Source organism: Haemaphysalis longicornis, unplaced genomic scaffold, assembly GCF_048455015.1.
Source record: "Haemaphysalis longicornis isolate Haplotype H1 unplaced genomic scaffold, Haemaphysalis longicornis Haplotype H1 scaffold_12, whole genome shotgun sequence".
In the NCBI taxonomy this organism is placed as follows: domain Eukaryota; kingdom Metazoa; phylum Arthropoda; class Arachnida; order Ixodida; family Ixodidae; genus Haemaphysalis; species Haemaphysalis longicornis.
Window position 1 is genome coordinate 117,858,043 of NW_027526225.1, and position 22,064 is coordinate 117,880,106.

Sequence of the window (22,064 nt, forward strand, 5' to 3'; positions counted from 1 at the left end):
GACAGAGAAATAAAGAAACGGAAACGCGGCACTGAAAAAGCAAGACAAAAAAATACTCGTGGTTTTCGTTTTCTAAACCCGTCTGAGCCCGTTCGAACCGGTTCGAACCGGAACTGAATGGTGCTCTTAGGAACCGAACCCTGAACTGAACCCGAAAGGCTTGAACCCAATTCCAAACCGAACCCGAAACTATTCCGGTTCGGCACCCTGGTTTTATGCAAAACAAGAAACAAAAGAAAAGAAAACTATGGCTGATTTCTCTGTCATAGGAACCGAAAGTGAAATGTGGAGTGAAATCTGCAGCTGAGCATGATTTGCGGGTCGGCGGCTATCCTGTGGGTGTGCTTGGCGAGCGACGTCCTGGTGCGAGCGACGTCCGGGTCGCTTCGGCAAAGGTGTATTGGCGTTATTTCCGTGACGGATATGACGTCAGAGAAATCTTGGTGTAAACTGGCATAGAACACTTTCGTGTTAAAATGTAAAACTCCAAAACCAACAACCCTAAGTATAACCAAAGGACTCTGGTATAACGTACTTTTTAGTACTAAAGATTGCTTTCCCGCAAAACGACCTTAAGGGCGGGGGTGCACCCTTTACAGGCCGCTTGCTCCGTTGTACTGGCGCCACTTCCGTGACGGATATGACGTCACTGAAATCTTTGTGTATCCGGGCCACCAGGCCAAAGGTCTGCTGATTGTGGCCTGTGCCCACTGCCCGCAAGTAGCCGGTGCTTGTGGCAACAGCACGCCAACGAGAACTCGCTAGCGCGTCAGTGTCAGTCTGCGCGCGTTCTGCGAACTCGCTCGTGGAGCAGTGAACGTTACGGCCCAAAAATGGTGAACTCAGGTTAGAAAACATTGACCGCAAACGAAAAAATCCACTTACAGAAAAAAAGCATGTACCCTCGGGGATTCGACCTTGAGACTTGCAAAACAATAATCCTATGACCAATAATCCTATGACCAATCTTAATGACCAATGGTTATCTTGCCTTCGCATTACATGCCCTGCCCTCGCCCATTTCTTCTTCTTAATTTCTACTAATATGTCTTCAACCCACATTTGTTCCCTCACCCACTTCTCTCTCTTCTTGTCCCTTAATCATCTTCCTATCTATCATCTATCCATTCCATTGTCACCTATCATCTGCAATTCCATTGCTCACTGAGTCGCCTTCAATTTAAGTTGAACCCTCTTAGTGAGCCTCCAAGTTTCTGTCCCGTAGGTGGGTACCAGTAAGATGCAGCTGCCATAGACACGGCCACGAGACAGCGTTGCCGAGATTGCATATATAAGGTATATGTACAACCAGTTTACACTTTTATTTAGTTTTAGCATTTAAAGCACCTTAGGTGACTATTTGTTGTATAGCGCTCGTGCAGTCAGCGTCCCCCAAACTTCCAAAATATTTAACGTCTAGCAACTCCATTTCTTAGACGGAAAAGCGTTCGCAGATGCGTAGTCGTGCTGCTGACCACTGTACTCGTTCACCCAGCGCAAAAACGTGCTCCGTTCTCCCTAGTTTTACGTTGTACGGTAAAAGTTTCAGTTGATTTTATTTCCTTAGTACCTATATTGGCTTCGCTGACTCTTCTCCCGCCTTCAAGTGGCCTTAGATTTTCCTAGCGTGCCAGTCAGCGAAGCGTCGCATGTGCACTTGTGCAGCGCTTGTGTGGAGCGACCCGGACTCGCAGTACAAACTAACAAAGTAAAGAAAGGCACATTTTTCCATTCACAAAAGTGTTGTGGCTTAGTTTCAACTGAGCCGGCGAATTGCGACGACCCGTCGGCGGCCGGCGGGCTAAACGCTGGGCCGAATGACTCTGTCGGAAGGTCGGTGAGCCGTGCAGTAGCGCAGCCAATTGCCAGCTCATCTCCTCCTTACGTCACACGAAAATGCCACAGAAAATGGGCGAGGGTGAAGAGAGGAGGACAGCATTTTCGACTTGATTTTTCTACAAAATAAATTCCCGTAAACGCGCTCAAAGTGTTCGAAATATGGTCTATGGACGCCGGACTACAATTTGCGCTAGTAATCCCGCAATGTTTACAAATAACTTCAGTGTCCCTTTAATTGATCCCGAGAAGTGCCAGGGTGGAGGAGGAGAGGGCGAGTTGTGGGAGCTCCGTGCGGAAAAGGAGCTACGTGGCGGGGGCGGCAGACGACTATCGTCTTTCAATGACGTTTGCAGTAAAGCAAGATGACACAGCCCTATTTTTGAACCCTAATAATTACCGTCAAACTGAATGCACTTTGCTTTTAGCAAACAGTAGGAATGCTTGGTGATACACCTTAACTGAGGGTCTCCGGAACGCTTGACATGTTTTGCGACTGAAATGATAAATACAAGAACCACGGGAACTCTATGGGCGCTGTAGGGGATCGCGTTGGACGCCAAAAGCTCGCACGTGTGTCGACGCAGCCACATTCCGTGCATCATGAATACCCAGCTATAAGCTGACATTTGGAAGACTATGATTAACGTATCTACAATCCCAGAACTGCCAAGATGGGCGCCTTAATACGAAGAAAACCACTAGGGCGCTTCCTCAAAACATCAGCTCGTCCATTTTTCTCTGTACATCGCGCATACGTACTTTCCCGTCATAAGAAAGGCCGCCCTCTCGAACGCCTTTTCCAGCTCCCCGGTCTTCACCAGAAGGGAACGCAGGAAGACCCAGGGCAAGGCACCCTCGAGGCTGAGGTCCCAGTGCAGCATGTAGAAGCCCTTCCGGTTGAAATTCTCGTCCGGCTTCAGCTGAAACAGCAGGTTCACGTCCCGCTTGAGGCTCAGCTCCACGAGTGTGTTGAACAGCGACTCCGGCTGTCTGTCGCTGCTCGGGGGCCAGGACAGGTTGTAGGCGGACAGGAAGCCTTTGAGTTGCTCTGCGAAGCCGTTATAATTTGCGCTGTCGTCCAGTAATTCTGTCTTGGCGGACATCGTATATTGCAGAACTCTGTCAAACGGATGCCTTATAGGCGGTTTAATCGCTTAGACTGCGCCGTCACGCCAGCGGTGTAGTTTAAATGGCGTTTTCAGCTAAATGAACTCTCGCTGAACAAAGAGTGTGTTAAATAAAAGTTTTCTCGGCTTTTCCTTGATTTCTTTTGCGATAGAGGTTACATATGCCACCTAGAACTACAACCAGTGGGCGGACACTGATAGTGGTCATGTTAACTGAATTTGCTTCTTGAGAACAAGACGCGCAACAATAACCGTGGTTGACTAAACCAGTGCCCTCATGCCATAAACAGAAAAATCTCCGTTAAAAACAGCGTCGAAAAGAGGCAGAATAACACTGGATAAAATCCAAAGTCAAAAGTTCTCCTCGGGTTATGGCGAGCGGCGCCAGACCGGCTAGACGACGCTACCGTCTTATTTACTGTTCTGAAATCAACATTCTAGCTACCACAGTGCCCTTACGCGATCAGCTAGAAAGGAAGAAGACGCTCTCTCCTTTAAAAAACAGCGTCAAAGGGAGGAATAGTATAAACCCAACAAATAAAAAGGCAAACAAAATTTATCCGCCATTCCATGTGCACTCGGCGAAGGTGGATGACCAGCGAAACTTCTGTAGCCACCGACATAGAGCTGACAAAATTAGGCGAAAAGAATGAGAAAAAAACTGCGGTTGATTCCTCTGTAATAGGAATCAGTAAAACACGAAAGTGAAATGTGCAGCGAAATCTGCAGGTGAGCAATATTTTCGGGTCGGCGGCTGTCTTGTGGGTGTGTTTGGCGAGCGACGTCCTGCCGGCGGGTCACTTCGTCAAAGGTGCGCTGGCGTCATTTTCGTGACGGATATGACGTCAGTGTAATCTTGGGGTATCACGGCAAGAAACACTCTCGTGTTAGAATATAAAACCCGAAAACGAAAAACCCTAAGTATACCGTACTCGTTAGTACTAAAGGTTGCTTCCCCATCAAGAAGACCCTGGGTGCAGGGGTGCACCCTTTACAGGCCGCTTGCTTCGTTGTACTGGCGTCACTTCCGTGACGGATATGACGTCAACGAAATCTTTGTTTATCCGGAAATAAAACACTTTCGTGTTCAAACTCATTTCCCTCGAGCATGGACGGCCGTCATCCCTAAGTAAGTTTTGCGTCTCGGATCCGCGATTCATACATGCAACCGTCCCAGTAAATTTTACCGTGGTCGAATGCGCTTAAACCAGGTTTGCCGAGCAAAGCTCGCTTTTCGGTCTAGTGCGTGCAGTGAAGGCGCAGACAGACAAATGTATGGCAAAACAAAACAGACAGACAGACAGACAGACAGACAGACAGACAGACAGACAGACAGACAGACAGACAGACAGACAGATAGATAGATAGATAGATAGATAGATAGATAGATAGATAGATAGATAGATAGATAGATAGATAGATAGATAGACAGACAGACAGACAGACAGACAGACAGACAGACAGACAGACAGACAGACAGACAGACAGACAGACAGACAGACAGACAGGCAGACAGACAGACAGACAGACAGACAGACAGACAGACAGATAGATAGATAGATAGATAGATAGATAGATAGATAGATAGATAGATAGATAGATAGATAGATAGGAGGGGTGAGAGAGGAGGAGGGGAGAGTAGGAGAGAAACGTTTTGAAATCCGCTCTAACGAAGTCATCGGGAATCGCACGTTATTTTATTATATCCACAACTTCGTACAATCGGGACTGTCATTTTCAAAGCAGTTAATTGTGTAAGTTGGATTTCTAAAGGCAGGCGCATCCAAGCAGCTAAAATGGCATCTTATAATTGGGGCGTCCGCGACACTCGAAGGCCGGTAATTTAGCAATGCGCTGAAAGTCCGCGGTTTAAATAATAATTAAACGTTAGGGGTTCTGGGGGACACAAATTTACTTCATGGAGAAAAAAACCTCTGATTTTCCCCAGCTTGGTATTCCTTAGAATTGGGTGGACATACTTTTTGTTGCACACAAGCGTGTTCAACGCGGCCGCGGTGGCTTCGTGAGCCCGAGCAAAGCGCCTGAGCAAGTCAACAGCGTTCAACACCTGGCCTGGAACGGGCACAGGAGCTTCAGCAGTATCACTGATTGAAAACTGGGACTGATGAGCTTATCTCGTAGAGCTCTATAAAACAAAACTATGTTTATTTTTTCTTTCCTGACGTGGCGCAATATACTTCCTGGCGTTCTGATGAAATACTTTCGAAACTTCTCTTTTTAAACGTGTGTGTTTCTGGAAATACTTTGTTAAATCGGAGATGGCGCGGAGTGTCTTTCTTTAGTTCGAGTTCATCCAAGCATTGGGCCGTATAGGAACCTGCGGGGCAAACCCAATTTGTTCGTTAAATCGGGAAATTCGTAAGATCGGGGTTTCATCGTAAGTAGCGCTAGAGACGGGGCACAGAAGAGAAGACACACACGACGGCGCTTCTGTGTCCCGTCTCTAGCGCTACTTACGCTGAATCAAAACCAACTAGCCCAACTGTCAATTTTATTGATCGGGGTTTCGTCAGATCGAGTTTTGTCTGTAATCCTGTCCAAGCTTTGTAGGGACGGTTGAGCCGCGGAAGGGCTGCTCTGTGGGTCCGAGCCCTGCCTATGAGGGCGCACGGGGACTGGGAGGCCCAGCGCAAGAGGGCAGACAGCGAGGAGTTGGAAGGGGGGGGGGGGGTGGAATTGGAAGCAGGGCGGGTCAGTGCCAGATGTCGTAGCCCCCGCAGTGTGGACAAGCGGGGTGAGAAAGAGGAATGGGGATATGTGGGTGAGGATGGCTCGGGAGGGGGGGGGGGGGGAGTGCGTTTGAATTTATCCACAGAGTTCTGATTCTACAGGCGATAACGATGGGTGAGGGTGAGGGGGTGGAAGGGTGATGTGTGAAAGCCCTTGATGGAAGGTGCTGTCCCGGTAGGTGAGTAATAAGGAGTGGGTTTAGAAACAGAGAGGGGCCTCTCTTCAGGTGTACGGTGTTTCAAAGCTCGGGCCGCCCCGTGTGCCCTTTTTCTTCAAGAGAAGGATGGTGCATCCTCGGGGGAGTAGGGGGAGGAGCAGAGAGTTTTGGGGGTGAGGGGCGAAATCACGGAAAAAGAAGTATTTAAGGAGGAGAATCCCCTGCGCTGGGACAGCGCGGGCGGGCGGCGCGTTAATGTCACTGTCTGGCGAGGAGGAAATGCGGCTTGCGGAGAAGCACGACAGATGACGCGTCTAGCACGTTGCCATAGTTTACATGTTCTTCTATGGACTCGACGCGCAAAAATCGTGATATCATCGGGTATATTGTAAAAATTGCGAGATTTCTTTCTGTAAAAAAAATTCCGCCACCTTCCCACGAGGGGAACCCTGGGGGGATGCAAGGCATCTCACGGGGTTCAATTCGCGTTTCCGTTATGTTGGTTACCCAAATGTGGTTGAAGTGTAGTGAACCTTAAATGATGCTCAATCACACGTAGAGTTCCAAGTACGTAAAGACCGTCTTCATCGGAAGATTCAACGGAGTCGTCGTCGTCGTCAAGCGAAGCACGAGCAAAGTCAAGCGGAGTCGAGCAACTGTGTCAAGCGAAAGCGCGCGCTTAACTGAACGGGCGCCGAGCGCTCACCGCTTTATATGCGCGCTTGAAGGAAAGGAGACAGCGGAGGAAAGTTGCGCATGCGCACACATGCGCGCACAAGCGCGCCGGAGCACATGCGAACGGAGACGAAGCGCGCCAGCTGTTGTTATGATAATGAGCCGGAGAGAGCGCATAACGCTCAGCTGTCGGAGAGAAGAACGGAGGAGAGTTTGCGCATGCGTAATGAGGAGTGCGGACTACGCCGGTCAACGCGGGACAGGCCGAGTGTCAGAGATGCCTTGCATTTAATAAGTAAATAGGAGTTCTGGACATTTTAGCAGCAGTTAATAAATACTGCCCTAGTTACAAGACGTACCACGCTTGAAACGAAGCACTAGAAGGAATCCCAGAACAGATTAAGTCTGCTGATGCCGCCTTCCCTCCACGAGTGGTTCAGTCACTCTCGCCACTCTCGCTTCTCGCGGGCTTCTTAGTGAAGATTTGCGCGCGCTTTTCATATTGCACAGGCAGGGCGGGGAAGCTAGGACAGTCAAAATATGATCTAATGGTATGGAGGATAAGAACCATCATTCACTGGGACTAATCATACCTAGATTTTCCGCTACATGTTTTTATTGTAGGTTTTGCGTTCTAAAAAAATCAAAGCCCCTTCGTCTTACGACAACGATGTTTGAAACGCGAAAATTATTTCCGCCGCAAACCAACGCCAATGAAAGTCCAGTAGCGCGAGGGATTCGTCGGCGTCGTCTGCCCATGACGGCAGCCGGCTATGCATGGTCTGACCTTGAACCGGCGAGCCTTTTACCTTTGGCGCCTCGCCACAGAGGGAGCGTCGGAGCCGTGCCCGCACCTGTGACCTTATCGCGCCGCCGGAGCAAGCCCTGTTGCGCCTCCTCAATAATTCTTGCTCCGTGGGCGAAATTATTCGCCCGCAGAAACTCCTAACGCCCGTTTGTGAATCCCCAATTGGGGGTAGGGGTGGGTGGAGGGTGGTGGTGAGGCGATAGCTGCTCCCTCAACCTCGTGAGGATGGGTAGCGAGGACAGTGGCCACGTTAGAGGAGGTTGGGGTGTGGTCTACTGCAGCTATGAAATAGGTATGGCGGGGCTGTTCTGCAGCATCAACGTATACCGTGTCCGAGGGAGGCGGGGAGTGCTTCTCATGGTATTGTGCTCGCGTCAGGGGACGGTATGTGTGATAGGTAGGGTGCATGTCGCAAAAGAGGGGGAGGGGAGAGAGAACCTCTCGATATTCTGGAGGGATGGGGAGATTGCTATGCGGGTAAATGCGCAGTGAATTTTAATGGACCCAGCCCCTTCTTGCATCATTTTCTGATGGCACGCTCTCTTCCTTTTTCCCATTTTAACCGCCTCCGCAACCTCCCCATCGGAACGAACTAGCCATTAGACGATTTCACTGAGGAGGACGTCGGCACTGTGAATTCTCACGTGGCACTTTCTTGACCTTCACCGCGCGAGGCGCTTGCCTGAAGGTCAGAGAGACGCTACCAGTCGTTCCCTGGGTTTGTGCATGGAGTGATACAATTTGACAGAGTGGCTGCAAATAGACCGCAAACGCAATAGGGGTCGGCCGGAAACTCGGTGGTGAGATGAGCTCCGAAAATTTGGGGGAAAAGCATGGACTCAGCCAGCACTCGATAGGCGCGGCTGGAAATCTTTGGGAGAGGCTTTCGTCCAGCAGTGGACACAAATAGGCCTAAGATGGTGATGAATAAGCTTCGGTTAAAGGATTGTTTGGTTAAAGGATTGGTCTCGAACTGCGTCATTAGACCAATGCAGCGGCTACTGGCAGCCTTTTTGTTTTCAGTTGCACCAATCAAGGCATTTGACTGCCACTTCAAAAAATGGCGCCACAAAAGCAAAGCGGAAACGGATAGCGGATCTGCTGCAGCATGCATAGCATGCTGCGTCGCACCGCGCTGAAGGTAGCTATCCATTTCACAATGCCGCCAAACACGAATGAAAGAGAACGCGTTTATCGAAAGTGTTGCAGAGCCCTTTGAGTGGAGGCCATACAGGGTGGCCATACAGCAGAAGGGAAGGGTGGCTTCCAGCCGCGATCTGGCACCCGTCAGTGACACAGTGGCTGCGTTCCAATTCGCGGACAGCTTGGTAGACAGCCTACGAAGCTGTCTAACTAGACGTCTAAAGGAATAAAATTGGAACGGCGCCGCGGTCGCAAACGCAGCACTAGCGAAGACGACAGCGTCGTAGCAGACATGTCGAGTTGCGCAAGCCGCAAGTTTCGTAGCTAATATTATCATTGTTATTACAAACATTACGTAATTTAAAATTAAACAAACTCATCTTTATCACTACTAAATTATACTAAATATTTCAATAAAAGAACAAGTTAGATTGTAACAACAATAATACGCGAAAAGGTGGCGCTGGCGTCACTTTTCAGTTTAGACAGAAAGGCAGCCTGCATCTTTGCTGACTTCGATGCTATGTCCTTATAGAAATATTTCTAGGGACCATACCGATGCTGTCGCCTCGAAGCAGTCTTCGTTGACTGCTTCGTTCGAATTGGAACGGGGCTTAATATGGCGGACTGTTCGCGAAGACGACAACGAAGCTGTCTAAACGGTAAATTGGAACGCACCCAGTGTCGTCATCTCTTATACCACACACACTCGAAAAATCGCCGTGAATGAGAGTACAAAACATATTGGCTACAAATTACGCTCAGGAGGTGGTTGGATAGTGAAACTAGTGCCCTGTTCTCTTCCTCCAGCGACATGTCGCATACAGATCGTATTTGCTTTTCGGGGAATGACCGTGGTACACAATGACGTGTTACGCTCTTCATATAGTGATGTTCTTAGCTGAAACGAAATCTACCTACGACCATGGTGGCTAGAGAATACCGTTCAATTTCTCTTCTACCAAGGGCATGTCGAAGACAGTATTTTAAAGACGATAGTCTTTCTTAGGCTACTTAAACCCAGAAATTGTGGTCTGTATGTCTGTCTGTCTGTCTGTCTGTGACTCAATTCAGCCACCCGACCAAAGTGAAACGATGTGTGCGCTATAGTCTTATGTACTCACAGCCAAATCTAAACGTCTAAGTCCGATTTATATGTTCATACTTGTCAACATTCTTGAAGAAGAACAAGACATTGCGCAAATATGGGTCAGTGTTGCTTTATGAAAAAAATTCATAGATGCTTGATTTTTGGGAAATGAAATACTACATCCACTGCAGAAAAAAAAAATTCACACTGTCGCCTGCTGTAGCCCGTGCTACTGTAGCTCCTGGCGGCATTTTAAGAAACCAAACGACAACCGTTACGAAAGGTTCCACTAGATAGGTTCCACGTGCTGCTTGGAACCCACGTGGACTAGGGCAACGCGGTTCTATGGAAGTTGAAGTAGGGCGCCTCGATTCACGCGCGTCTCCGCCGTACGGCAGCGCTGGCATCCAGGCACCCGGCCTGGAGCAGTGGAACGCGGTAAATTGAAATTGACTTGGGCAAACCATTAGCCTGTTTACCTTGGGACGAGCGCGACGCAAGAGGAACAGCATGAGGTGAGCAGGAAAGCGAATGTAGGCGTTTACTTGGAAAATGTCGACGAAGACTGTCGTTTTTTGTCGACATTTGGAACGAAAGGAACAGATAAGCGGCCAATTTCTTTCTCCAATATTTACACAATTTAAGCGAGAAACCTTCGTCACAATAAATGAAACCCGTGTCCATACAGTTTCACCTCTGCCGCAACACAGAAATGGGTAGGCCACGCATTGTTCGGGCTCCCGAAGGGCAGAATGAATACGAAGGGTGGCGAAAAGGTCAAACTCGGGTGCACCAGCAGCTGCAGAGTTGCCGGCAAGCCCAACAAGAGCATGCCTGAGACGACGAGCAAACAGAGAAATAGCGAACACGTCCAGGCACGCATACAACGAATAATCACCATCATCATGTATGATAAATACGAGGTGCGTGCCTAAAGTCACTTTCTTCGACATTGATAGCGCTGTGTTTTTTCCTTGCCCAACTATGCCGCCACCTCAACCGGGGCTTACCCGGAAGGAAACACGGGGTCCCTGCTCACCCCGGTGCACGTACGTCCGAGTGTGTACGCGAGTGATGTGCGTAGGCTGTGAGCGAAAGAGATCCACCGCGGCTCACATCCTTTGGGACTGTAGCGTAAATCCGCGAGAAGCCAACGAGAAGATGACGATCCGGCCGCAGCTAGAGGCTGCAACGAGGAGCTACGATCAAGAGACACAACTCAAGGCCGCCCAGCAGGTCTCGGCAGCCCTAGAGAGGCAGCGACCGAGCGAAACCGAGAAGGGGGGTAGCACCCCCGAAAAGGGGCAGCGGCCCTCTCGGACCCGTGGAAGTAGCGAGCGAGAAAGTCCTCGAGGAGGACAACGCACAAGACTGACGTAGTGGCCACGTCTCGGTGAAAGCTCGTCCTCCCTGCGTGGAGGGAGCCTAACCGAATCTGCAGGCATTTTCAATAAAGTTGTTCGCTCTCTCTCTCTCTCTCTCTCTCTCTCTCTCTCTCTCTCTCTCTCTCTCTCTCTCTCTCTCTCTCTCTCTCTCTCTCTCTCTCTCTCTCTCTCTCTCTCTCTCTCTCTCTCTCTCTCTCTCTCTCTCTCAACTACTAACTTTCGAGAATGCATGCAGGCGGCAATGGTACATACCGAGGTCATCGAAGTCGTTGAAAGCCTCGAATAGGCATCGCTGCGTCATGAAGACGGCTTTGTAGGAGACGCTGTCCTCGCCCTGCTCTTCCCTCATGGCCTCGGCGTCCTCGAGCATGATCTTTTTGTAGAAGGACAAAAATATTCGCACCTGGAGCCGCAGGAAGGCGTTCGGGAACCAGGTATTCTGCGGCGATTGTGAGCGAATGCCGAAAACGGTCATACTGTGGCAGGCAAACAGAAGTGCAGACAATGAGTGGCGCAAGTCTTATAGCATTATCTGTAAAGCCAAGACTCGGCCAAGACGATGGCGTCCAGACCGCAAAACGCATCTGTGACAGACTGGTGTAACGGCGCCAGCCTGTACATATAGCAAAAGTGGAACGATGTACAGAAGATTAGCATCTCCCCTGCGCAAGGATGACACGCAAAATCAGGAAACGTTCCCCATTTTTCGTGCAGGTGCTCAGTTGCGTTGCTTTCCCGCCGAGCAAAGCAAGAGCCTCATTTTTTTCTTTTTCACACTTAAGCGTTTTATTCCTGCATACACGAAGATATCGCTGACGTCATATCCGTCACGGAAGTGACGCCAGTACAACGAAGCAAGCGGCCTGTAAAGGGTGCACCCCTGCACACAGGGTGTTCTTGTGGGGAAGCAACCTTTAGTACTAAAGAACACGTTATGCTCGTTTGTTTTGTGGTTTTATATCTTAACACGAAAGTGTTTTATGGCCCGATACCCCAAGATTTCACTGGCGTCATATCCGTCGCGGAAATGACGCGAGTACACTTTTGCCGAAGCGACCAGCCAGCAGGACATCGCTCACAAAACACACCTATGAGACAGCCGCCGACCCGCAAATCATGCTCAGCTGCAGATTTCGCTGCACATTTCCCTTACGTGTTTTACTTATTCCTATGACAGAGGAATCAACCACAGCTTTTTTTTTCTTTTTTTGTAAGCCATTGGCTTTTCTCCAAAAAGATTTTGGAGCCTCGGCTTCCTGTCCTATTTTTCTAATCGGCATTAACCTGCTATAGCCTAGCTGGTGCAGGGTTGTTCCCGTTTTCATTGCGGTTGTTTTTACTTTTTAGGGAACATCATTTTCCCCTCCACCTGCCATTCTGCGGTAACGCGGAAGGAGGAGGCCGATCGAGTTCTATTCCTCCTGGCAGGAGCGCCTGCTCAGAGACGATGGCGTTACCGCAAGGTACGTTCGATTAAACTTCGTTACGCCAGCCAGTTCACCCCGACACCAGAATATCGCCAATCAGTTCACCGCTGCTGCCGGCGGGTGAAGTCAGAACGAGTGAAGCGGCAGATGCATAGGACAAAAACTGTGGTTGATTCCTCTGTCATAGGAATCAGTCAAACACGAAAGTGAAATGTGCAGCTAAATCTGCAGCTGAGCATAATTTGCGGGTCGGCGGCTGTCTTGTGGGTGTGCTTGGCGAGCGACGTCCTGCTGGCAGGTCGCTTCGGCAAAGTTGTACTGGCGTCATTTCCGTGACGGTTATGACGTCAGGCAAATCCTGGGGTATCGCGGCATAAAACACTTTCGTGTTAAAATATAAAGCCACAGAACGAACAACCCCAAGAATAAGGTACTCTTTAGTACTAAAGTTTGCTTCCCCGCAAGAAGACCCTGTGTGCAGTGGTGTACCCTTTACAGGCCGCTGGCTTCGTTGTACTGGCGTCACTTCCGTGACGATAATGCCGTAAGCGAAATCTTTGTGTATCCCGGAATAAAACACTTTGGTGTTAAAATGATGGACTGGTTGCGCCCCTTCCGCGTGGTGACGTCACCGGTCGACCAACGGGTGCTCGTTTGCCCCAATATCACTTATATATATTCGACGACGCAGTATTGTTGCTCGCCGCGAACACCATATGAAGTGATAGTCTTAAGGATTTAAAACGGTCATGCATATGCGGCAATGTTTCTCCCATGATTAAAAGGGGCTATGAAGGCAAAATACAACTTTGTTTAACTTAAGAGAACTAGGCTTCAGCACCTCAATCAACTGCAGTCCAGCCACTAAAGGCGCTTTCTAACGCATAAAATGCGAGAAGTGTGAAAAAATTTTCAAATTTCGCGATACACTGACGTCTTACAGGCAGGAGGGGCGTCATACGTGCCAGCACTAAACACACAATCTTCAGTGAGTTAACTGCACGTTAGAACTCAAACGATGCAATCAAATGGAACTAGAAGCCCCAGTATACAGTCATCCAGCTATGCGTGTTATCGATGGGTTAGTTCGGCGGCCGCCAGTTACACAAACAAGATTCTGTGACGTCATAGAAAAGTAACGGGAAAGTGGATAGCCAGTCGCCACTGACTCATGTTTTTTTTTTTTATATCCCCATTACAAGTACGAGGTTTGAGATAAAATTTGTATCATTGTTATCAGGATAAATCAGTCCTAATGAACGCAACTTGTACTTTGTCTTCATGATTCCTTTAAGTGCGGCATGTCGGAAACTTTTCAGTCGATTCCGAAGCCTTCGAAGCTGAACTCCTACCTTCGGTGGCGCCCACACCAGTGTTCTGTCTTAAGTTCATCTCCTGCATTTCCGACACCTCATAAATTTCACGAGTAACTCAACTCTTGATGTTCCTAAAAGCTGTGCGTGACCGTAAGAATCGTAGGTATAACCCCATTTTCTTGTTCAGCGTCATCTTTAAAAAATCAAAGCCCCTTTCTTAAGATAAAGATTATCAAACCCGAAGCTTACCCCTTCGCAACCTGAATGAAAGTCAAACACCAAAACCCAAACTGCTTGGACAGTGTCGGGACGGCGCCATCGGATAGACGTTGGCTTCATAACGCGGGGGACCCACAATTTCGACCACGGGAAGCGTTGTTTTCCTTCGGGGCGCTTGACGTGCTTTTGAGGAAACCTGTCGTCATCATATGTCCTCTCATTGTGTAAAGTTGGCTTTCCTGCAGTGCGTTTCCGCATACGGCCGCCATTAGGCAGACAAAAAAAGCTTCGCTTTAGAATGTATCTGCTTTTAAAGGGATGAACTTAATAAGTGTAGCGTCCTGGGCACGTTTGTACTCCATTGTTGAATTGCCGTGCGTGTCTGTCCTCACTCCGTCCGTGTCCCTTTTTAGCGCAATCATTTTATTTAAAGGGATGAAGACCATCTGTTCAAACTCCACAAGCCGCAAGATCTGTCGAATAATTACAATGGAGCCCTATAGAGTTCTCAACAAAGTTTTATCACTAAATTAACATTTCAGGTGCAAGCCTGGGTGGCCATGAAATACTGCATTGACAAATCAATTTTTCTGCACTATTGAAACCAGCACCGAATGTCCGAAACCCTTGGGTATGTTGAGTACGGCAGAAGGAACCCTCTATTGGCAACTCCAAGTTCCGCGACGCAGTCTGGCAACACTAGTCAGAACAATCAATATGGCGTCGCAAAACAGGTCATCCGTCATAGCTTCCCTTGCGGCCGTAGACTGCAGCGTTGATTCGCGTTGTTTTGGCGAGGAATGGCCCATGATCTCAGCCGGCGACCTGATCTTGATCGGGGTCAATGATCGGAGCGATGAAAACGCCGGGATCGTCGCTATGTGCGTGCAAACGTTGGGGGGCGACCAAGGCACCGCATCGCATTTAGCTCAAGATGAGCTGCCTCTCTAGGGAGCTAAAAATCGAGGGAGGGCGGTGCGCACGTGCACCAAGGCTCTCAGAAAAGTGCAAGCACCTTGCTGCGGCTTTCATCAAGTGCTACAGGTAACACGTACAGTTTTAACTGCCACTGGTAGGGCTGTGACTGAGCTTCGCCGTCGCCTTATGAATGAACCTTCAGGGCATCATGAACCCCTTATGAACCCCGTTCAGGGCATCATAAGCCACGACAACACGCAAATTTAAATGCAAACCATTGCCCATATCTGCTCAGTGCTGAAAAAAAGTCGGTTTAGGACAACTTATATCGAATATCCGTAAACATTTTTTCGAAAAATATGGGGCTTGTTGTGACAACGCTTACAGCATGCAGCTTACAGGTGCTGGATAAACTTGTGAACCGAACATCTTACGCCGAGGCGTAATTTCCTAGGGCGTTGGGTAGCTGCCGGTGAAGTCAGATTCTATACAACCGGGCTGTTCATCAAAGGGCTCGACATTCGGGGCGCACGTTAAGTTTCCGCTACAGTTTTTTTTTTTCTCTAAAGTTCGTAATTTGGCGCTTTGAGACCCAAGTTCGACCATTTTGATTTGCAGGCGCCCGCGACGTTCGCTAATTAACTAGTACAAATTCGTATTACTTGGTTAGCAGGCGCGCGGATCACTGCTGCCGTTTGGAACATGCACAACTTACTCCCGGCAAACGACTAAACTAGAAGCTCACGTGCGATAAGAGTAAACACGAAAGGCAACACAGCGTGCGCCGATAAGATAATGTCGTGCGCTTGCTCCTTAGAAGCTGTGGGAGTCCTGCCCTTCACTGACTTGAGCGTCAAGTACGGCGAAGTGCACGCGTCCGGGGCGCGTGAAATAAATTGCCCGGACGCTCAGACGCGAAAGGGAGAAAAGGAGGAGTGCGAGTGGGAAAGGCGAAGGGCGCTTGGCTTTTCCGCCGTTGTGCACACTCCCCGCGCTCTGGGACCTGCCGGAGCCGCCTCAATCGGCATGTTGTATTTCGCTTTCTGCGACGGCCGCGCTGTGGATTGAACGCCTAATCATTCATATTCTAACGAAGTTACGAGTGCTTCAACCGTGCCTGTGTTGGATTTCGCGTTCTCAACAGGTGTTTCCCGCCGCTTATGCACTTACGTGAAGCGGCAAGTGTTTGGATCAAGCCGGTCGTGGTTTGGGTCACGACAGCCGGTCGTGGTTTGGATACACAGTGTGCGCTACCGCATCCGCTCCTCATGCTCTTACGTGAAGTGCTTCAACCGTGCCTCTGTGCGTGCTTACGCGTTCTCAGGCGTTGCCCGCTGCTGTAGATTTCGAAGTGCCTCAACCGTTCGCCAATCGCCGTGTATATGAACCGGGTGTTTCTCGAGCGTGTATCTAGATCTACACCATTCACCCTGTGGTGATCGACCGCTGCTGTAAAAGTTATAAAGTCAACCTTTAATTGTCAGGTGTTGCCCCCCGCTGTGGATTTCGAAGTGCCTCCTCAGCCGTTCGCAAATCGCCGCGTGGTTGGAACGGCTGTTTGTCAAACGTGGATCTGCACTGTTTACCCTACATGGAATCAGCTTAACCTTTGGCCCGAAAATTGCATTTTGTGCCCTGATTGTTTCTGCGATAGTGCAGACCACGGGTGCAGACAACCGTGTTGCTTCAGATATATTTTTTTCCTAGCGTTCCGTGCTGACGAGACGGCAATTTGAACTCCCTAAAGTTTCGTCAGGCGGAATGATAACTGGCCAGAGTCCTTCAGTGATTTACTATTGCTCTATTTCACGCGTCCGGGGCGGCCGCGCAGACGCGCATTTGAGGCCCGCTTCAAGCGCTGATTAAAAAAAAAAATTTCCCCCAGCTAACTAAAATCAAGGCTTCATTTCAAACAAGTATCTTGACATAATTAGCACCTAAGATATATCCTTAGCGCCTAACAAATATCTTAAAAAGCAGGTACATGCTTGAGCAGATATACGGGCAATCGCGCCGACAGAAAGTACCCGCGCGCATGCAATGTGACTCCATTACAATGAAAAAGCAAGTGGCTGCCGACGTGGAAGGTAGCAGTCGTCCTGAGCGAACTGCTTTGAGCAAACATGCATGGCGTGCGTCCCTTTTTTCTAATGCGTAGGTTCCGTCTCCAAAACGCCTCGCGAGGCGCGTCGTCTGCTTCTCGCGTGAAGCCGTAAAAGTATCCACTGCTGCACTTGCGTCGTGCCGACACATCAAAGGGGACGCAATAAAGCTCCTTACACGTCCGCTTTATTGTCTTCGGGTCTTCGTTCGGCGGTATCACGCCAACTACGCAGTTACGACGATATACAAGTGCGGTGCGCCATTGGGAAGTACGCAACCGGACCTGATCACGGCGATCCTCGCGACGGCCGCTAGGTGGCGAGCACAAACGCGGAGTCACCAATAGCTACTCACCGAAGCAGAGGCGTATTTTCCGCAGACGTACTCGTAGAAGTTGTCGCAGGGCTTCTTGGAATCGTCGATTGAGTTCGACATCTCCTTGATCCAGTTCTGGCACGTGGGTTGCTGGCACCCAATGTAGAGCCTGTAGAGACGCGCCACACTCGCCACGCTTATCAAAAGGAAACCTCGGCACTACGCGGCGCGGTGCAGTACAGATAGCTTTATATGACGTTGGAAATAATCTGTTCCGGACTCATGATGGTCCCAGAGATTGGTACAAATTGCATCCGGCTTATTTATCGCAGCGCTGGTGGAGCAGGCGTTGCGCAGTCACCTCGTCTTCAAACGTATATCGCGCGGCCATTCAATGTACTTCTGAGACCAGTGCATGCGTCATTATGTAGCACCCCACCTAACGTGGTAGAGCCTGCCAGCCATGGATTACCGCGGATACGTTGGTACGAAAATAGAAGCACACAATCAATCAATCAATCAATCAATCAATCAATCAATCAATCAATCAACAAAGATACAATCAACAGGGTTCATTTTGAGTGCCTCAGTCATTTGCAAACGTGCAAGAACATAGCAGGTGGAGTTAGTCCAGCACCACGAACTCTGCAGCTCTCAAAATGGCGGGAAAGCGTGGATGACCCGAAGTTGACATCAGTTCGGGAATGGCGTGTGAAGTGGCATAAGACGCGGTCAAACTACTATGACATTTGGTTTCTTTGTCAGAGACAAGGTTGAAGTGTTTTGTTATTTTGCGCGCAATCGTTCAGTATGTTTATCGAATGCAGAATATGGATCGGCCGCCAAACGACAATAAAAAATATCCCTCAGCTGAAGCCTTCTGCAGTAAAAAAAAAAAGAAGGGGGGGGGGGGGGAGCTTTTTCTAAACATGCGGTTCGTTTCCAACTACGTGTGCTGTAAAGATTGCTTTTCTGCATAGCGGCAGAGCTCCGCAAAGATGCGAGCCGTTTTTCAAAAGGGGCGCCTAAGTTGACCAGTTGAAGTCTTGCATGCGGTTCCCTTGGCCGTTTAAGCCACCACACTACGTGGAATAAAGGAGAACATCTCGTACTGCTTCCGGCCAGAACGACAACTATAGCGCAATCCCATCACACTGGTTTGCCGAGTTTTCTTTCCATCTCGGCTTTCAAAATCTCCGCTCTCTACCGTATCAATATCGACTGTTTGGTTTCTTCGTGCATACGTAACACAGATTAAACGCGTCAAAAGCCCTGTACACTAGCCCTACCCTGTAAACTAGCCCTACGGAATCCACAGTGTAGTGCCATAGCCAGCGTCCGTATAGTGGAGGGAGGGGTGTTTTGAGGCAAACGGCGCTTCGGACGGCGCTTCCTCGTTAAACATGCACGTAGGTCTTCCGGTAGAACTCACAACTGCACTGCGTATGTTTCTAAACTTAAGCCTGTTCAGGCAATTAGGCAACCAGGGACAATTCAAGCCCACGACCCATTCTCTCGAGTGAGCCTTTACTCCCGCGATCCTTCGGACGCCGTACATTTTGTGCCGGACCACTTGAAACAGTATTTGTTGCCAGCACGAGTTTGCCGCAATGGCGCCGTATTTCCTCGCACAATGCAAGAGAGGCCGAGTAAGCAGTAGAGTCGCGCATGCGCCTTGGTGCTTTGTGAGAACGATGTATTGCTATAGAGTGGTGGAAAGAAAAACGCAGGGTAATTTTATATTTTCGAACGTTACAGTATTCAGTCCCCCTTTCCTCGCATATTCTTTTGCCACTTTTGGCAGTCTTTGATTGCACGGTTACGGTTTCCAACCGCTGTTTAGGTGAAAGAGCTCATACGTTCCCTGCTGCAGAGAGGCTCACCGGATGGAGATGAGCGGTACCAGGCAGATGAGGATGGAGAGCGCGGTGGTGACCAGGACGCAACTTGCGTAGCGGCGCCAGTGGGGTCTGCCGTAGAAATTGTGGAACTGATCGGGGTGTTCCACTGCGGTCTGCACCGAAGGCGGTTGAGACTCCGACGAGGAAGAAGAAGATCCTTCTCGGCCCTTGGCCGGCTTGCTTCCCTCCTGAAGGGACCGTTCCGTGGGGTCCGTCGTGTTCTCTCTGGCGTCCCCGCGGCTGCCTGCCGCCTTCGCGCGAGAGAACTGTCTGGACATCTCGACTGGAGTTGCTGCCGAAGACAAGCAATTGGCAGCAAGAAGCACATTACAGCACACAGGGAAAAATCGGCGCCATTAAACGTTGTCCATACAATGATTCGGTATCGCCCATTCATTGCCCATACAAACATTGCCCATACAATGAATCAACAATGATTCTGCACCGATTGTAGCCACACTAACGGCAGAGTCCAATCAGCCGACAGCCGAAAGAATTAGCCTTTGCTATTACTCATAGAGAGTCTCTCTAAGGGCGCGGTGAATCTAACGCTACCTTCCTTATAATTTTCGGCCTAAGCTAAACGTATACGTGAAGTGGTCTTTTCAGAGCTAAGGGTCACTTTGCCCATTTTTTTCTTGGGGTAAGCTAATGCGACTTCAAATTGCCAGGGCTCGAACTCGCGACCACCCCATTTCACTTCAAGCATTATTGATCTGTGACACGGAAGCGGATGTCAATTAAGGTATTCGGAGCGCATTTGTGTTGGTGATGATCTGGTGGTCTTGTTGAGCCAATCACGTGACAGTTGCATGACAAATGCATTAGAAGCTTTCCCCAAAACGTAATACTATGGCATTGCCATCACGTAATACGTATTGGAGTACCATAACGTTATGGTACACTATCATATAAGGATGAAATGATGCCAATGTGCACTTAGGCACTGCACTTCGGAGATTACCGGTGTTCGCCTCTTACCTTCTCGTATGCTATCGCGAAGCCTTTGTTCAGCTGTATTTTGTGCGGGAAAATATTACGATGGCAATATCAGTAACACCCTCGAAAGAATGCAGGAAAGAAGACTGCGCTATTTCGAGCAGTTAGCGAGCACAGCGCTCACAGTTAGTAACGTTATTTCCCACCAATAACCTAGTTTAGCAAATGTGCCGACACGGGCAATGGAACGTTAAGCGCGTCTTTCCGCGCTTTATGCGACTGTCCTCCACAAATGAAGCTACTTGAAATAAGTAGCTTAAATGAAGAACTGGATGGCTGTGGGGAAAGTGTATGAAGGCAAAGACGAGCATTCAACAGAGGAAGCCATTCAAAAGCATCGCACTCAAAGTGATGCATGCTCTCCATTACAAAATGGCGGACCGGCCACACCGGCGGACGCCATTACTGGAAGCGACCAGGGTTACCCGGGACGATACATTCGTTGCTGTCACGCTCCCCCGCTTCTGAGCAGACTGACGGGCCGTAGGTGCGCGCAGTGACTTACTTGTGGCGTAAGTTAGAGCGGGGTGAGGCGGAGGTCCGCAGTGAGCTGCTGCTGTCCCTCGGTGAAGCCGTTCTTCCTCGAGAGCTGGCGCGTGAGGATGACGATGCCGATAGCGGACTCGCGGGAGCGGGGCCGCGCGCACACTTCGTCCCCTTCTTTTCCCTCCCGTCGGCATGGTGTGGAGCCTCGGGCCCCCGCATGGGGAAGGACTACTCCGAACATCCAGGGCTCACCGACTATCAGGAACGCCTCTAGCGACTCCTGCAAACGAATGCCCTCACTTGCCGGGCAGTACTTCATCGTATGCACTCCGATCAGTATCCCTCACCGAATGGCCTCGTTTGTGGCGCCCCCGCCGCACTTGCCCACTCTATGTGGGCATGCCCCCAAGATCCCTTCTCGTATGTAAATAGAGCTGAGCAGTGGGAGCGTGCGCTGGGCAGCTGGGACTTGGACGCGCAAACGCTCCTGGGACGGTATTCTCGGGTTTGCCCGTTTCGAAAACGTCCGTTTTGAGTCCCTTTTATTGTGACGTACTTCCAGTTGTAGGCGGGCTTTGGGTTGACTTTTGCGCAACTGTACTTGTAAACAAATTTTAAACGACTAAACCTATTTTAAACTATTGATTGACTGATTGTAGGGCTTAACGCGCCGACGCAACGCAGGCGATGAGGCGCGCTGTAGTGGAGGGCACCGGGCGTTTTTGCTTTTCGCCTCCATCAGAAAGGCGGCCGCCGCGGCCGGGAATCGAGCCCGCGACCTCGTGCTCAGAAGCGCAACGCCTTAGCCACTGAGCCACTGCGGCGGGTCCTACTTTAAACTATCTTTTATGTGTATTGTCCCGTCAGCGAACCAACAATAAGGCGACGAAAAATCGTCTGCTCCGAGGAGCCGTGCCTCATAGCTCCGGCCTGCTTGCATAGCGTCACAAACGGGTGTTCGCTTTTAGCCAATCAGGACTTGCTGAAAACGGACACTTTTGAAACAGACACAAAACGCACAAAACACGAGGGTACCGCCCCTCCTCAGAAGAGCTGCCACCGTCGCCGCCAGACTTCAACCGGCGGTCACCACGAACCGCTAAACCACAGGACTCAATATGTGTTTCTCTCTCTCTCTCTCTCTCTCTCTCTCTCTCTCTCTCTCTCTCTCTCTCTCTCTCTCTCTCTCTCTCTCTCTCTTAAGTAACTGCACTCCGGGCACCTCCGGTGCGATGGAGAGCGGTGAAGAACGATGAAGAATTAAACGTGGCGGTATGCTCCTGTCCCCAGCTAAACCTACCTAGAATGTATTAAACAACCCTTATTTACGAAAAGAATACTCAGAGCTAAGCTACGAGAGAATTTTTCTGAATGAAAAATCCCGGAAATAAAGAAGTAGACCTAA

General features: G+C 49.6%; 1 protein-coding gene and 1 pseudogene across 1 annotated transcript in view; one reads left to right on the forward strand and one right to left on the reverse strand.

Moving 5' to 3' along the window:
• LOC144161814 (neprilysin-1-like) overlaps positions 1-19,452 on the reverse strand; it is a 31,671-nt gene extending 12,219 nt beyond the window's left edge. The window contains exons 1-4 of the mRNA XM_077692412.1: positions 19,157-19,452; positions 17,313-17,442; positions 11,228-11,414; positions 2,599-2,887 (exon numbers count right to left, since the gene is read on the reverse strand). Coding sequence (XP_077548538.1) covers positions 2,599-2,887; positions 11,228-11,414; positions 17,313-17,442; positions 19,157-19,452 — 902 coding nt within the window. The remainder of the gene's footprint in view (positions 1-2,598; positions 2,888-11,227; positions 11,415-17,312; positions 17,443-19,156) is intronic.
• Positions 11,573-11,682, forward strand: LOC144163438 (U6 spliceosomal RNA; annotated as a pseudogene).
• Positions 19,453-22,064: the final 2,612 nt, after the last annotated feature.